This window comes from Parus major, chromosome 2, assembly GCF_001522545.3.
Source record: "Parus major isolate Abel chromosome 2, Parus_major1.1, whole genome shotgun sequence".
NCBI lineage: Eukaryota > Metazoa > Chordata > Aves > Passeriformes > Paridae > Parus > Parus major.
In genome coordinates this window covers 19,126,271-19,143,668 of record NC_031769.1, presented here as the reverse complement: position 1 = coordinate 19,143,668, position 17,398 = coordinate 19,126,271, and the positions used below count along the sequence as shown (strand labels likewise).

At 35.7% G+C, this 17,398-nt stretch overlaps 1 protein-coding gene across 1 annotated transcript in view; it reads left to right on the top strand.

Annotated features, from left to right (window-relative positions):
* Positions 1-17,398, top strand: part of MALRD1 (MAM and LDL receptor class A domain containing 1) — a 240,390-nt gene that overhangs the window by 65,411 nt on the left and 157,581 nt on the right. The window contains exons 18-20 of the mRNA XM_033511660.1: positions 11,207-11,294; positions 14,020-14,196; positions 16,480-16,657. Coding sequence (XP_033367551.1) covers positions 11,207-11,294; positions 14,020-14,196; positions 16,480-16,657 — 443 coding nt within the window. The remainder of the gene's footprint in view (positions 1-11,206; positions 11,295-14,019; positions 14,197-16,479; positions 16,658-17,398) is intronic.

Sequence of the window (17,398 nt, the reverse complement as noted above, 5' to 3'; positions counted from 1 at the left end):
TTTTCATACTGAGAAGTTTACCTACATGTCTTTTCTTTAGATAAACGTTTGAAAAGGTAGTAAAATAAGATTCTGTCCATGGTAACCTACTCATAGTGATGATGAATAGTGTTTGCTTTTATCTTCCTTGGAGTAATCATATCTAAAATAGTTTCTGCTCAGAAGAAATTGCAAAGATCCTATTTTAACATTTTAGAAAAATTTTTCTGTCTCAGTTTGCTTTATTTATTCATGTTTCTGATGAAAGAAAAAGGAAATTATATGTGAAAAATGGCAAAATTCTGTATCTCAATCCTTCTGGGCACTGTAGTGTCCTTTTTGCCATGATATAAACCACGTACCTGTCATGTCTGTCTTAAGAGACCTAGGGAAACTTTACTATATCAGAAAACATAGGATTAACAAAATAATCATTATCTTCACCCCAATACAGTTATCCCCTTTTTGCTTATGCAGATTGTATGTTTATCTCTATAAACAAAGATGGTTTTAAATCTTTGATATTGCAAAATTTAAGTAGTACATAAGAGAGTCTATCATCCTTTTGTGACTATTTTATAAAGATCATTTTTGTATTTTCTTCATTGGCTCTTATGAAATTTAAAAATGCAAGTACAATCTTTAAGTCCATGGTTAACTATTAATGCCATATGTGGTATCATTACTAAAAATTTTAGTATTCTGAGTATCATATACAAAATCTTGTTCATTCCCTTCAAATATAAAAGTTTCTCCATTTAAGTGTGAAGAATAAGGACCAAAATCAGAAGAAAATAAATAAAGCAAAATAACATTGCAATTAAGTAGATATAAAATGCATTTGATATTTTCCTATTTTACAAGTGGTTAAGAAAAGTAAACAAAAAAATCCACTACAATAATTTTAATCTTTTTATCAGTTAAATATTAGCTTAGAAAGTAATGGAATATTGATTGAAAATTAGAATGATACATTTGCTATGAATATAGAATAGCACTGTGTTCTGTGAACACAAGTATAAAACAACCTTCTTGCTCCAACTTTTACATTTATCTGTCGTGCTGCTTTTTTTGGAATATGCAGGTACTTGTGTTATGGTTTTTGGTATGACTTTGACATATCAGTTTGGTGTCAAATACATGTGTAGTGAGCATCTTATATTTCATCTTGTCAAGAGATAGGAAGGGCTAAAAATCGCACATAAAGTACTAGGCGGGTTAGGTAACAGTCACACAGGCTGTTCTGCTTTTTCACCCTCTTCTCTTCCTTTCCACTCCTCAGTGAGATGAGCAGTTGTTCTTTGGGGATTCTGGTGATCTGCTACATAATAAGCTAAACAGCATCACAAAAATCACTCTCCAGTTACTTCTGCAATTCTTGCTGCTTCTTGCAATTACTTTTCTGAGAAGAGAGGATAGATCAACACCCTCACCCCACCAGATATTTCTGTAATGAAAGACTCTGAATTCTAGTGGTAAATGTAAATTTTGGTGTAATTACATTTTAAAACCCATTTTTATAGTGGTTTGGGGTTCTGTTTCAAACAAAAAGAGTCTGCTGTGGCAATTAGTGAGGTTTCAGAATGTAATGTAATTTCTATCATGCATTTCTAGTGGTGATAATTGTATTTCATACAAGAACAGTACAGGGGGACTTGTAGTAAACTAAATACCCTTTTTACCAATTTAAGACAAGATAATGACTAGTCATCTTTGTTAGCTATAATATCCTTTATGTAAGAAAATTTAAAATTTCATTTCCTATATAACAAGCATCAGAACTATGGAAATTATAAATCTTAGATCTTGCATCCCATTTCACAGCCCCTCTGAAAGAATATTTTAGTAGGTTTTGTAACATCAGTAGTTTTGTAGACTTGTGTAATTTTTTTCAGTCTTCTCTAATCATTAAATATAAGTATCAGGTTGATAGTCTGCACTTATACTGGTGTATTCCAGAACATGTAGCTGGTCAAGCTTAACCAAACTTCTTTGCTTTTGCAGCTTCTCCGGAAAGTGTGGATTACTCTTTATTGTCCCCAAGAGAAGTATTATTTCCTAGTGTGGAAAACACAGGAAGAAGGAAAACAAAATAAATTGTTTATTTACCCTTATTTTTGGAACATTAAACTGGGGGGGAAAAAAAAATTTAAAAAAATAATTGGAAATGTTTGACCCTTTCTAGAATGCTTGGGTAAACTGTGTTCCTTTCAGAAAGAGCTTGAGATTTAGCAGAGAAATATCTAATCACCAGTGTCACAGAGAAGCTTCATAGAGAAAGATCATTAGAGATTTTCCTGAATAGAGACAGGAGGGGTATTGAGTGAAATCATTAAGTGTCACTCTATTAGGAACAGTGAGAAGAATGACACAGACTCTCTTGTGGAATCGATCAGGAGAATTTCTCTCTGTTTATTACCTCAGGTGTTTTTTATAGACCGATACATGAAAAGTACAGAAAAGAAACTCTTATTGGTTAGTAAACTAACACATCACCATCATTGGTCAGTGGAGTACACCACCCTTCAACTTTCTCTTGCAAGAAAACAAGGAACAGACAAACAGCACCTTCAAGGCTGTTTTCTGTCTCTGAGGATTGTTTTAATTCCTCCTTATGATTTCCCAGGCCACTTTCTCAGGCAAGACTGAGAAAGCTATGCGGCCTGCAATTTCCACAGGCACTGTGCTCTCTGTTTCACAGTTAGCATCCATAATTAAGTAACACAATCCAAGCCAAAGGAGGCAGTATTTTAGGATGGTCTGTTGTACAATTCATTGTTGAGGGATGTTTTGGATACAAGAAACTACAAATGAATAAGTAAGTTGGCAAATTATCAGAAGTCTGTTAAGGGCTGGTAGCACAATTATGAGGTTACAGCATCCCACCTGGCATACCCTGCTAAGAGCATGGGTGGAACCAGTGCATGCCAGGATGTGCAGTGCTGTGGATGGTGCAATCCATGGGGAGACACACACTGAGCTGGCAGGACAGCCGACCTCGCCACCGCACATCTGTGCTCATGCTGCCAGGCACTGTGCTGCTCAGAGCTTTTGCTGCATTGGGAGGCTCACTCCTTTTGATATTCCAGCTGTAATTTCAGATTTTCTGCAGTCACTTTTGCCCTTATTGAACCAGATTTATTATTGTCAAGTGTTGTTAGCCTTCTGCCTTGATTTGATTGCCTACTTGCTTCCTTCTTCAGGGCCTCATTTCGGCGTGCTTTGACATACCAGTAGGAGTTTGTTAATGTTTAGTTGGTTAGACACATATTTTTCATTAAAATCTGGTGTTGAAGCAGCCCTGAACTTATCAAGGACTTTGCTCTAAGACATTTATTATATGTCTAATATTCACCTATGATCATTTTTATGTTATTGCTTTTGATCCATTCCCTGCTAGCAATTTCCACACAAAGATTTAGACAGCATGATTTTCCACTCAAAAAAAAACCAGCTTCAGTTTCAATTTTCAATTTATCATTCCCCATCTTCCTTCTCCTACTCTTATCCTTTGTACTTCCCCTAGCAAGCTGCTGAGATTAGTATTCAGGAATTCTTTTTTTATTTTCCTTATTTTATCCTTGTCCTTTAAATGTTACCATTTGTTTTTGTTACTCCTTACTCCGCCAATACTACTTCAAATAAATGGATATCTAGACATATTTTCTGCATCTCAGTAGAGCTTTTTCTGACTATTCTTTGCTTCTGATCTGTGCATTGGCTTCTTTCATCACTGATACCTCTTTGCATATTGCACAATACCTTGTGGTTTTTACATTTACACTGTGCTGTTGGTTTCTTTTCTGTTTACAATCATCATTCTCATTTTGTTTTCAGTGAGGCATCGTACAGTCTGTGGTTTCAGAAAGACCTGCACAGCTTTGTATGCAGTTGGCTCTGGAGCAAGTTCTCATTAATTGGCTAATACAGACCTTTAAATATCTGAATGTTCTGGAATGGGAAGAGACATCTTGCACCAGATAAAAGCTGCTTAAATTCTCATCCAACCTGAGCAATACACTACTTACAATGATGTAAAACATGTCTTTCTTCATGTCCAATCTAAATCTCTTCTCATTCAAAATCATTGTCCTTCATCCTGTCAGCATAAGTTTCAGACAAAAGTTTCCCTCTATCTCTCTTATGAGCCAGCTTTAAGTATTGAAATGCTGCCATGAGGTCTCCACAGACCATTCCTTCCTGTAAATTCAAATCTTTCATACTGTCTTCATAGGAAGAGGTTCCAATGCTCTGACCAGTTCTTGTGTCCCTCCTGTAGACCAACTCTTACAGGTTCTTGTGCTGGGGAATCCAGAGCTGGATGCAGTACTCCACATGTGGGCTCACCAGCGTGGAGCAGAGCAGCAGAACCACCTGCCTTGCCTGGCTGGTCACACTTTGTGAAGCCTAGGGCAAAGCCTACACAATCCTGCAAATTATTTAAACCAAAAAAAGAAAAAAACAACCAACGAACCAAAACCAATAAGCAAATTCCCAAACCCCCAAATGTTGCTGTCTTGTATTTAACACTCATGCCTTTTTAGAATGTGTCCTGGCACATGTGATGTGCAGTGATGGTTTCAGGGCATCTGAACTGTGACAGAGATTGTTCTGTCAGGCCAAATGTGGATTATCCAAGTCTGTCCTGTTGAAGTGTCAATGTCTTTCGATATGGCAGCTCTACTTCTTGCACTTGGAGGTCCTAAGCCCTCCACCATGTCCCATCCTCATGACCAGCCTCAAGGGGCTGTAGAGGGCCAGGAAGAAGAGGTGACATGTCTCATGTCAATCTCATGTTCATACTTCATGCAGAACTTGTACAGGCTCTGGTTTGGACAACTATCCTCAGATTTCCTAACTAGTCCATAATCTGGGTTGGAAAAAATATACACATAGAGTGGACAATTTGGGATCAGAGGCACTTGTGGGAAGGGGTGAAAAATAACCTTAAGACTTCATGGTTGGTGGTGAACTTTGTGTTGCTAGTGAAGACTATTCAGTACCTACAACATGAAGTGAAATACTGTGAAGTGAATTTTCATACTGAAAATGTGTGTGGTGGTATGATGCATTTGAAAAATAAGAAGTGTGAGTTTTCTGAAAAATCATTCCTAAACAATGATTTTGTCATTTTTGATAAATGGATTTCAGAACAGAGAAAACTGTGGAAACAAGGAAATCACATGAGAAATCAGGAAAATACATTGTACAAACCTTCAGAGAAAATTGCATGGGCTTAGTTCAGGTCTTTGGGAAAGATAGTGGCCTTTTGTTCAGTGGTATCAGAATACTTAAAAGATAAACCACTGTAACAATAGAAATAATTTATTCTTTGTGCTATCATTTTATTGATGTACTGTGGAAGACTTGTCATGATGTCATCAAGTCACAACAAGTGCACAAAAGGGACAAGGAATAATAATATCTAATGTATCTTTAATAATGCCTTTTCCAGTGAAAAATATTCTTAATTTCATGTCTGTCATTTCCTTGCAATTTGTTTTTTCTTGAGAGGGGAGAGAACAATGGGGCCAGGATGAGTGTTTTTTACCTTGTTTTTCCCTATTTACATGCAGGCTGCTCAAAAAAAAATCACTTAAAGTAAAAATAGCTTTTCTATTCACTACTGCAGTGTCAAGTTCTGCCCATGTTTTAAATACAGAAAACATGAAGTAATGAAAAGTTTTCACCATCTTTCAGAACCCACAGTCCACTGAGAAACTGTGTGGGGCCATTTGAATTCAAGGGGCATCATGTAAGATAGGAGTTTTGTCATCCTGAAAATTAAGAGTACTGTTTCACATTTCCTGTTGATATTATTGATATACTATATTACTTATCAGCAACTGCTGAACAGGAAAATGAGACTTGAATAACTTTTCAAGGAGAAGGAAAAAGTTAGTGACTTTTATCTCATGGCTTAAGTGGATCTAGAAATCATCTTTGAAAATATAACAGAGAGACCATAGGAAAGCTGTATTTTGATGAAGATTTAATTAAATTTCCTTCTGTAGTGCTGAGCTTTATATCAAGCAGAGAGTTTTAAAAATATTTTTTATAATCTTTCTGTTTATTGAGTATGCTTATAGCAGAATTAGGAAACAGTGTAGAAATATATTCCCACTGAAGTATATATCAAAACTCTCATTAATTGTAATGAAGACAGGATTTCATGTCAACCCACATGTTCTGATGATATCTCTATATTAGTGTTTTCTTACTTTGGGAGATTAAGGCCATATGCATGGATGTAGGAGCTGCAATTCTGTATTACTAAGTCAGAAAAAATCCTTTGTGTCAGGACAGGTCCACATCTTTAGGCAGAAGGTCTAATAGTGATCCCTTCTCTCACTAGCATTTGCTGCTGAAGAGATAATTCACTGTATATAACCACAAATGTTTTCACAAACATTGAAAAGAAAGCAGTGAGCGTCTCCTCTTAGGATGCTCCTTATCTCAGCATGGAAGAATTGCCTTAGCAATCTGTGCTGCATAGATCAGATTAAAGTCTGTCCATTCAGCCCAATTCAGGCTTCCCTAGACAGAGATGTGAAGATGTCTCTCTGCAGCCTTTATATTTTGATATACTCTACTGTATAAAAGGGAGGGACAGAAGTAAAGTCATAACAAGTCATCCTGGTCAATGTGGGACACTCCTTTCAGGACCATAAATCCCAGGTATTTGATAGAGTAATTCAGCCAGAATCCTGTTGGTTTGTTTGTTTTACTTATTTACATATAAAATCTGAGGGAAACTGTGTTTGGGAGGAAAAAAAAGCAGACTTTGTACATCCTTGTAGATTAAGTCAAAACTAACCATGAACTTTAGGTGGTTTAAATATAGTTTCAAAATTATAATTTCTATGTAGATGTTTTCCAAGTCAGCAGGCTAAATATGTTGTTTTATAAACCTAGAATCTCAGAAATGTTTAGGCACTGACAATATAGTACTTCTGCAATAATTCTTCCAGTGGTAATATTACAGAGTGACAACAGAATCTTTTCTCTTGAAGGAAGTTTTGTGGCCTTCATACAGGAAAGTAAAGACTCCCAGAATATGTAGCTATTAATCCCACCAATATCACTGAATAGTCTAAAACAGGATAGAAATGTGATTCATCCCTGCACTTTAGAGAAATGCAGTGAAAAACATCATAAATCAGCATGAGGGTTCACAAGCTTATAGTGAAGTGTGATAAAGTGCTTTACTGAACTAGAACTAGTGTTTTTCAGTATCTTGTAAAACTAAGCACTGTAAAACATCAAATATTTGACACAAGATTTTTCATATTTGATGTGTGTAACCTTAAGAATGCTGGTAACAATTCCTTTGGACAACTGTTTAAAAAGACTTCATTTCAACTTCGAAGTCTTGAGGCATTAATTTCTAAAGCATTTTCAATGGTCACGAAAGAAAGGGGCTGATGAGCTTTGAAGAAGGGTAGTGTGATCTTGAGCTTTTCAGTGGGAATAATTACAATTATGTGGTGACCCAGTGCTGATAATCTTTGCAGAAGCTGATGGCAGGTCTCCACTTGTGCTTGTTTTTGGAGTTAGAAGGGTTCCATTCAGCACGTAACAGCTCTGATTGCCTGCCTCATTCCCCTCAAGAGAGGGAAAGCTGGAACAGACTGTGACAACCCACACATCCTTTTTTGCCCTAAGACAAACCATTTTGCAGAAGGCACAGAGGAACAGTTGAGTGCCATGTAAACATAATACAACTAGAGGACATCTAGAGGAGAGATTGGTGCAATAATCTCACATCCACAGTGCCTGCTCCTTTGATGGCAGCTGAGAAAGCAGAGAAACAAAGCCAAGGAGGAATAAATTACCATGTTTGGACTCATCAAAGCAGTCAGTATCTTATTTGATGTGAATTAAAAACTACTCAAAAATTCAAAATCAAATCTAAATTTATCAGTATTTTTAAAATACATTTTTTCCTGTAAGAATTGTATTTTCTTGGAAAATAGTTTCCCTTTTAATGTGCTTCTTAAGAAAATACTATAGGAATATGTTCATGCATTCTTGATAAAATCATTCTACAGTGAAGACTTATGACATGACTTGTGACATAATCATTGGATGAAAATATTTTAACAAAAAAGGAAGCTTTGAGCCTTCATTCTCTGGCTCGTCCTTTGTAATTACAAAGTTCCATCACCTCATAAGGAACTTGATGCTTTTTGGATGAAAAGTTATTATACATTATTATGCAATTTTCTTTATTCACACAAGCATTAAAACATAGGGCTAGTTTAGTTCAGAGATATGCAGTGAAATGTGCATTACTTTGCTTTCACAAAGTTACAACGTAAGTTTTTTATTAAAAAGTGTTTTGTGTGGTTGTTCTTTCCTATTCAAACAAAAGCATGTGATTTCTTGCCAGAAATCTTCGTAGAAATCTAATCTAAATTACCATGCTCTAACTAGAAATAAAATCACTAAATAACAAAATTGACGGCTCTTGTGACAAACCTGAGTTACTGTTTGTCTAAATTACAAGTTAAATACGTTAGAATAAATATCTCTATTTCCTAGACATTCAGAAACCCTCAGAATTTTGAATATGCCACGGTTTTTGAAATTCATTCCATTCTATTTTAAACTATGTTTGTATAGAAATAAAGATTTTACTTTGGTAACCTTCGGTGAGAATTGGCTACTGACAGAAGTGAGCATTACTGTAAAAATTAATTTTTTTGTACAGAACAATGTTACCCATATTAATTCCTCTATTAACACTTGTCACTTCACTCTTCAAAAGCCTATTTTGTCCAAAATCTTAAGGGATCTTTCCTTTTATGTATACAGAGTATCATTCTGATACAGTTTTCTTTCATGGAATTAGGTTTTTTCCCCTTTTTTCTTTATGTCAAATACCTTTTGATACCTTTATAGATTTCATTGAGTCTGGATCTTAGACTTCTGAAAATATGAAATTGGGAACTATTTATTCTCATTCAAATAATAAATGTGATGTGAAATGAGTTTCACAGCAGATGAATTTCCTAGAGGTTGCTTAATAATATATTACAAAGTTTGCAGAAATAAATCTAGCAAACTAATTTAAATGGTCAAAGTTTAACCACAGTTGCTCAGAGACTATGCTCAGTATTGAGGCTCTAAACTCATAAACTGGACTTATTTTCAGTTTTGAGTGTATACCTATGCCACTATTACAGTTTCTGTGTTGCTAATGAGTTCATGCTGTATGTCAAAGTATCAGACTTCCCAAGTGCACAGATAAATGTAAAAAAATAATGGGAGTGGGGAGATTTTAAGCTACACAATCATAATGGCAATCAGTATCCTGAATTCAATTCCCCCTAGAGAACTGTGTCCTGTCACTTCTAACTTTGGCTATTTTTAATCTCTTTAAAAACATTTTCCTGCTTAAACATTGGTGGAAGATGATAAATAAAGATGTCCTCACCCCATGTGTATGTCAGGAGTGGGGACATGGGCACAGGCAGATTTGGGGACTGAAGCTCCTTGAACATCCATCAGGGACATCCACAGGTGCACAATCCAATCCCCTGGAAAATTAATGTAGTTGTGAGGGTATTTGGGTTTATCTTAGTAATAGCTGTATAACTAAACTCACTGCCTCTTTTTCTGAATTTGAGCTAATTAATAAGTAATTAATTGCAAGTAGATAATCATTTATTCTTTGAAAACAAATTGAAAATTACATTTAAACTGCTGTGTGTTTGCCAGTCAAAATTACAGTGGAAGAAGATTTGTAATTTGGAATAATAAATTTCCTTGTGGGGCATTTTCAAATAGTAGATGTTTTGGTTTCTTCTGTTTCCCGTTTCTAGCCATTTTATTTCTATTGGTACCAATACTGTGGTATTGTTCCAATTGTAATCTAAAAAACCCAAAAGCCTGGAGTAATATTATAAAGAATGGTTTTTGGGTATTCTGAGGGAAAAAGAGAAATCCCATAATGCTGTGAGAGCAATAAAAGCAATGCTGTAATTTATTGTTGTCATTCACATGAAATATATTTTGTGCTAAAATGGCCCATCTGGAGTACATCCATAGTAAGGGACATATACCTGTCTTCTTTTAGCATACTCATTTGTTTTGTCTAATGGACATAATATATAAATGAAGTGTGATCATTTTTATTTCTTCTGGTGATGTCAGCATCAATAATAAATCTACAATTCACATGCAACTTCAGAATAACAGAAACAAATTTGTCAGTATTAACATATTTAGACTGATATTATTATTTTACTTTTACAGGCTTAAGGCCATTCCTTGCATCTTTTAAATATTTTTCCCTCCTGTTACAGGGTAATAAATTTCAAGTGCAATGTTTAAAAGCTCTATGTACATATCATATGAAAAATGGTTCTTGTTGAATATAACCTTTCTTTACAAATAAAATTGCACATAGATAAATTTCAACAAAAATAGTAGAACAAACAGTACTCTGAAGCAGAATGGTCATGTTTTTGCCATTATTTATACTTTATTCATATGTAGGAATTTTTTACTGAAGTGAGTAAAAAATACATTTTCTTAAAAAATAGGGATTTATTATTTCGTTAAACTAAGAAGAATCTCATCAAACCTTTCACTAATCATCTGCTGGATATTTATCACTCAGCAACAAACAGAAGAGAGGAGGTTTATTTAGTCTTCCAGAGAGTATTTCACAAACAACAAGTCCTCCTATTCCCTGGCAGTAGATAATAATGAAGCAAATACACCATTGACAAGTCTAATGAAACAGTAGAATATTTTTCTTTAAAAGGTTCCATAGCTCATTTCTTACCTGCCTAATTGTTTTCATCATACTGAAATTTGTATAAAAGTCTATAATTTTTTTAAAATTAATGGTACTCTATTTAAGCATGATTAATGTTATTGCAGTAAGTACCAAAGGAGGTAATCATAATATGCCATTTATGATAATGTCTTGCCATCATTTTACATCACAGTGATGTTTTAGTGAATTTACACCATTGTGAAGCCAACCATTCTGTTATGGTTCACTATGATTAATGTGACCACCAGTGAAAGCTGATAATAATTAGTCTCTTTTGTAAATTGTCATTAAATAGACTATATCCCCCAGAATAAATTTAATCTCATTTTAAGTGTGAAACATGGCAAATGTTTCTCTATCAATTCACAAGAAATATTTAATGAGAAGTGGAAGCCTACTGTACACTGAAAAACGCTTTTATAATTCTTGTTTTCCTAGATTTTGGTGAAAGGCATTGTAGGAGATGGTTTCACTGGGGACATTGGGCTTGATGACATGTCTTTTCTGGGCTGTGCTCTTTACAACGGTAAGAGTTGAAACACACATCTCTGAGCTGTGAGCTGATTTGTTGCTGTCATTTGTAAATATTGCTACTAGAAAAGTAAAAACCAGGTTAAACTGTGACTCAGGAAATCCAGACTTGTTTCCCTGTTTCTCAGATCCCCATATCCAGGAATTAGCACAAAATAGTTCCTGCTGTGCAAGGTCCAAAAGGGATCCTCAGTGAGAAGTGTGCAGCTTCCATACTCTTTTAGATCTTGATTCCTAGAGGGTAAAAGAAACTTAGCTGTGTGTAAATGAACTGAACTTTCATTCAGCCAATTCAGTTTGATACAGATTTCCACCTCCCCCCTAGTAATTCTTAATTTACTTACTGTGCCAATCGCTCTACGTGACAACACACAAACAGTTCAGGGGGTAGAGCAACCTGTTGTCAAAAGACATTGTTACCGAGGGTAGAACAATCTCTACAGAATTGTAAAATATTATATCCCAAAATACATGTACTTTAAGACACCAGACTCAGGACCTGGAGTTCACCACAGAAGAGATTTTAAGAGGGCTGCTGTCAGCTGCAGCAGGCATTGAAGGGTTATACATGGCATGACAGTTGCTGTAAATTCATGACAGGGCTGTAGAGCAGCAAACAACTCAGACAGTGTCTGAATATTAGTATCCTAGCACTTGCTCTAAAACATCCTAGTGCAGATGCATTTTGTTCTGCTACTCCAAAAATTCCTTATAGATATAACTAGTTCTATGAGGAATATCCAATGTGTATGGTATTTCTTTTGCAAATAATTATCTAGTTTTTATACATATTTATACAGGGTGAAGCAGTTATTATAATGTTTTGGATATGAAGGCTTTTTGTAAATACTCAGTTAATGGTTTGTGCCTTATATTCAGGGAAGAAATTTTTAAAAGAGCTAATCAGAAAATCCATAAATATTTTCAAATTAATTATGAAGAAAAACTTAAAAATAGAAAATAAATTGGAAAGCATAGAGGGTCAGAGTTTCGAAGTTCATAAATAAGAAAAAAAGCCCTCGTTGTATGTGGTAAGAAAATGAAACTACTCAAGTATAACGGCGAACAGGAATCAGGATTTGTGTTCTGTATATTTTTTAAATTGAGAGCAATTTTTGAGGCTGTCCAGGGTCCCATCTTAATTTATCTCCTCCATGCCATCAAAATATTTAAAAAAAAAAAAAAACAGTAAAGAAGAATGTGGGAATAGTCTGCAAATAGTCACCAGCTATGGCATATTCCGCCATGTTTAATATGTTTAATACAAGTTGGATCAGCTTGAAGAAGCAGGGTTTCCCTGTCCCTGCACACTAGAATCAAGAACTGTCCTCTTGTGACACTTTAAGTGACCAAATACTGGCAGGGAGAGATGGGCTTGACTGCTTGGGGATGAAATCTCTCATAAGTAACATTAAAGATGTTGAATCTTTTGAATCTTGAATGTTGAATGCTTCAATACATCATTTGAATCCCCAAACCAAAGGCTACTCAGTGTTGCTTGCTCTGGACAAAATGGTATTTAATAAAGTATAGAAAATGCATTGTCTCAAAACAGAGGAAGTGTCATATCCTCCTCTCTTTTCAGGGGTTGTTAAGGTTATGGTTATTCAAAATTTCTTCTTCCATTTCAATAATATCAGGAGCAGAGGCTTGAATGTGGCATTTATATTTAAAAATTTCTAACCTATAAGTTCTTTGCTGTTACTCTGGGTTGTAGATAAATTTATCAATTCATACAATTCTTACTTCAAAACATTCCCTCCCTTAAGTCCTTTGTTGAAATTTTAGGACATTTTGAGAGTATCATTCATTTGACTGGAAAATAATTTATTTAATCTCATAGACTTGCTTTCTATCCTACAAAATAGAAATGGGTAATTTATTATCAATATTAGTGCTCCATCCTTCAGGGATTAAAAAAAAAATAATCCTTTTTATCCCGGACACATTTAATATAAAAAGTCTTCACATGTACTTTTTAATTAACTCAGGTGTATTGCTCAGGTGCATTGTGCATTACAGCTAATAATTTCATAGATTATTAAATTTTAAAAAGGAGTTTTATAATGGAAATTCCTTTTATGGACAATAATAGCAAAGGTTTTCAAGAAAAGAGAGTAAGCTTGAAAAAAGTGCATAGTAAAGAATATGAGGACAAAAAAAGACAATTGATTTGAAAGAAGTGGTAATGAGTTTGAATGAAATATAAAGGAGGTGGTGGAACAAAGTGGTGACCTCAGAATAATTTCTCTAATGAGAAAATAATTTTTTCAGTGATATGTTTATAAGGTAAGAAGGTTACACAGTAATTTCCACAGTCGCTTGTAGCAATCAACATGTTGAAAAACCCCATTATCATCTAAATAATCTGTTAGCCTTGGTTCACAGGGAAAATCAGTTTTTCTGAGTGCTGTGTGAGTCTTGGCATTAGCTTTTTGAAATTATTCACTGGGTTAATCCAAATTTGAAAGACTGGCAAGAGGTATAGATCCTGCAAGTGCCAATTATTGTATGGATGGTGTGACAAAATTAGTACTTTCCACTGAGGAAAGCTCCAATTCAGCTCCTGCTGAACAGCATATAACTCACTCAACTGTCCAGGCATGATTCCAGTAAATCCATACCCTGGAAAAGAGGGGCAGGGGCAAAGGGAGAAAACATTATGAAGCTGGAATGCCTTAGTCCAGGTGCTCAACATCCTTTTGGCTCCTTTTTCAAAGGAAACTTGCCCACTATTTCTACAACTACTTCAGGAACTTCAGTTCCTGCCACGCTCCCCATGAACAACTGCACAGAGAAGGAGTTTGTCTGTCGAGCCTCTGGCCACTGCATCCAGATGATCCAGAAGTGTGATTTTAGACCTGACTGCTCTGATAAGTCTGATGAATCAGCTTGTGGTGAGTGGATCAAATCACGCTCTTTGCTACCTTACTAGTTAGTGGGTCTTAAACACATTGCTTTAGCAGCTCTTTCTGCAGTTTGGTATTAGCACCTAGATGTTATTTTAATGTGATTTTCCCCCAGGAAAATAATAATATTTTACTCCTAATATGTGTGATGTAATGCACTTTCTGCCTTCTGATTCAGACTCAACATTTCAATTCGAGTTACTACTGAAATGTGGCAGGGGAAGGAATCCTCAGTGCCCTAATGATTGGTAACCATGCATGAAAATTTTAACTGAACATAGTTTCTTAAAATGTTTGCTAGTCCAGACTGGAAGAGAGAAAAAATTTAGTTTCATGTTTGGGGTGGACATCTGAGAGAACTGTTTCTACTTCTTACCTACTTCAATGAGTGTGGGTTTTGTTTTCTTGTTTGGTTTTTGGGTTTTATTTTTAATACAAAATTGTTTCAGCATCAGCAATAATCGTGAAAATCTGCCTACTCCACACAGAATTGAGTTCCAGCCCATAAAGCTCTGATAGTCTTATGGGAACACTGTAAGGGGAACAATGGACAAGGTCTACACATGATGCCCATAAAGATCTAAGACAATTGTTGATTGCTTCTGAGTTGCAGCAGTTCACACTGTAGCATTTTAGAAGCTGTTAATGACTTCCTTTTGCCTCCAAGAGCAGTACTTGGAAGCAGCACTATACCAAAGCCAGTTAATGAGGGGGACAGGCATCTAGAGACAGTGACCTCATCAGCCTCAATAGCAAAACTTTTGTCACTGAAAATGAAAACTGTGAATTCATTACACACTATGAAGGGAATACAATCACCTTTTTCAGGACTGAGGGCTTAGTGAGGAAAAATATCATTCACTCCCTGTGTCTATTTTTTTTTTGTGGGAATAACTGGAAGAAATGAATCTGATGTTTAAGTACCACTGGGTAGTTTCCTATAGTGTGAAAAAACACCAGCCATTGAAATCTTACCCTGAAGCATAAACACAGAGCCCTCTGAACATTTCTCCCCTCAAAAGTTTGCATTATCTTTCAAAACATCTCCTTCTAAACAAGATAAATACTGTGGAGAAAACACCTTTAGATATTTGCCCTGTCTGAGGTCTCCCATCACTGAGATGGGAATTAATCACTCAAATGACAATGCTGGACAAGGACTTAAAAACGTCCTGACTGTAACAGAAATATGGTCTCAGGAAGGTGTTATCTTTCTCAGAGGCACTTTAAATGTAATGTTTACAAAGCAAGTTGAAAAGGAGAATAAGCATTTAATGCAACTCATCATTCTCAGGAAATTTCACAAATCTTCATATGGGCAACTCATGAGATCACTCTGGCTGCAGTTTTCTTCCTTAGTGAGGATAACAAGCTCTAAATCAGAGCTCACTGTCTCTTTAGTCTACTATTTTTAACCTTCAAGTAAGGAGGCATCAGGCACTTTCTACCAACAAACTGTAATTTCCTGATGCAGCATTTTTTATGGCTTTAGGGGTTAAAATAAATTCTCATTTCCCTTGCACAAGTCTCACAGCAGTCACTTAAAATTAAGTGTAATAATCTGTTCCAATGTTCTGAAGAGTCACTAGACTCAACTTGAACCATGTGCTGGAGAATAAATATTCACAGCAGAAATGGAAAATAAAATTGGTTTCTTTACCCTAAGCAGAGTCAGTAGTGAGCTTCCTTTGTTGCTCAGGAAGCAAAAACTCATTGGAAGGCAGCTGCATATTTATTAAGACAACAATACAGAATTTGATACCAATACCAAATAGGTGCATTTTAATGTAACTTTCAAATTTTGTGAGGACTACTTGAAGTCTGGTTTGGTGGTTTTTTTTAGAGTTATGGTCATGGGCTTTGTAGACAATGTACAACGATTTGCTGATATCATCAGTCTACAGGACTGGAGCAGGACCATACAGCAGCTCACAGACTCTCAAGTGATGAATTTGACATGAATTTCCCTGTATATTACATGACACATTATTAGAATTACCTGAAAACTGGTCAGAACTCACATGAAGGTAGATACTGAGGTGCAAATGAATTGGCATATTCCCAAAATTAGAATCTGTCTAATAGTGGAGAAAATGTAGAATTCATGTTTTATCTGTAAAGAAAAAACTATGCATGTTAGTAACATGTCAGTATTCACATTCACTATAAATTGAATCCTTTTTTATTTCCATGTTGCTTATTGGGTTCTAACTTGGGATAATGATATTCAATTTTTATATAAACACAAGTAATCACTGTTAATCTCTAAAGTTATGGAAGTCTGTGACTTTGAAGATAAAGACCTGTGTGGATGGCATCAACCAGCCTTGGAACAGATGTCAGGAATTTATTCCATACCTATCAGAAAGACATTCAAGTGGCAGCTCGGAAGAGGAGCAAATCTCTATCCTGAGCAAGAACAACACTGCCCATTGACCGATCATACCACGTGAGTACGTTTTGTCACTTGTTTGATCTGTTCTAGAACGTGTGATCTTAACCACCTATAGATTGCCAAGGGAAAAAACTGCTCCTTTACAATATTGAAGAAGTTAACTGATTTATTAATGACATGTAATTAACTGACAATGGGTGAAGTAGGCATGCAGGATCAGTACTACAGATGAAACAAAATTTAAAAAAAAAAGCAGCACATTAATAAACAGGTAAAAATTTCTAAACACCTTTCTGTAAGTAACTCCCAAAAGTTTCTGTACCTCCTCATCCAAAGAAACATGTGCATTGCTCCCACAGGATATATGGAGTACAAGCATGTTCCCCCTTATGAGAAAGCAAGTTTGGAAGACATGGCTGCTCCAGCTTTACCCTCCTTTCAGCTGCCCAAAGTGCCAGCCCAGTAGTTGGCTGCAGGCTGTTGGCAGCATCCAGTGGGAGTGGTGCTCTGGCTGTCTGCAGTGGTTGTGGCACCAGAAAGATGATTTCTGGCATGTCAAAACCTGGTGATGGCCACTGCTCTTTGCATTGCATTATCAATCCCTCCTATTACAAATTTTCATCCTACTTTTACACTTCTTTTCAAGCTGGCTTCTCTTTTTAAAGCTGGCTTTGTGATTTATTTGGCATTGTTTAATTTAGTTTATTGTGGTGTCCTAGTTTAGGGCAAATTTCGGAGTCACTCTAGGACATGTGGTCATCCTCTTGATCAGTTTTAGGAGAATATCTTCTATAA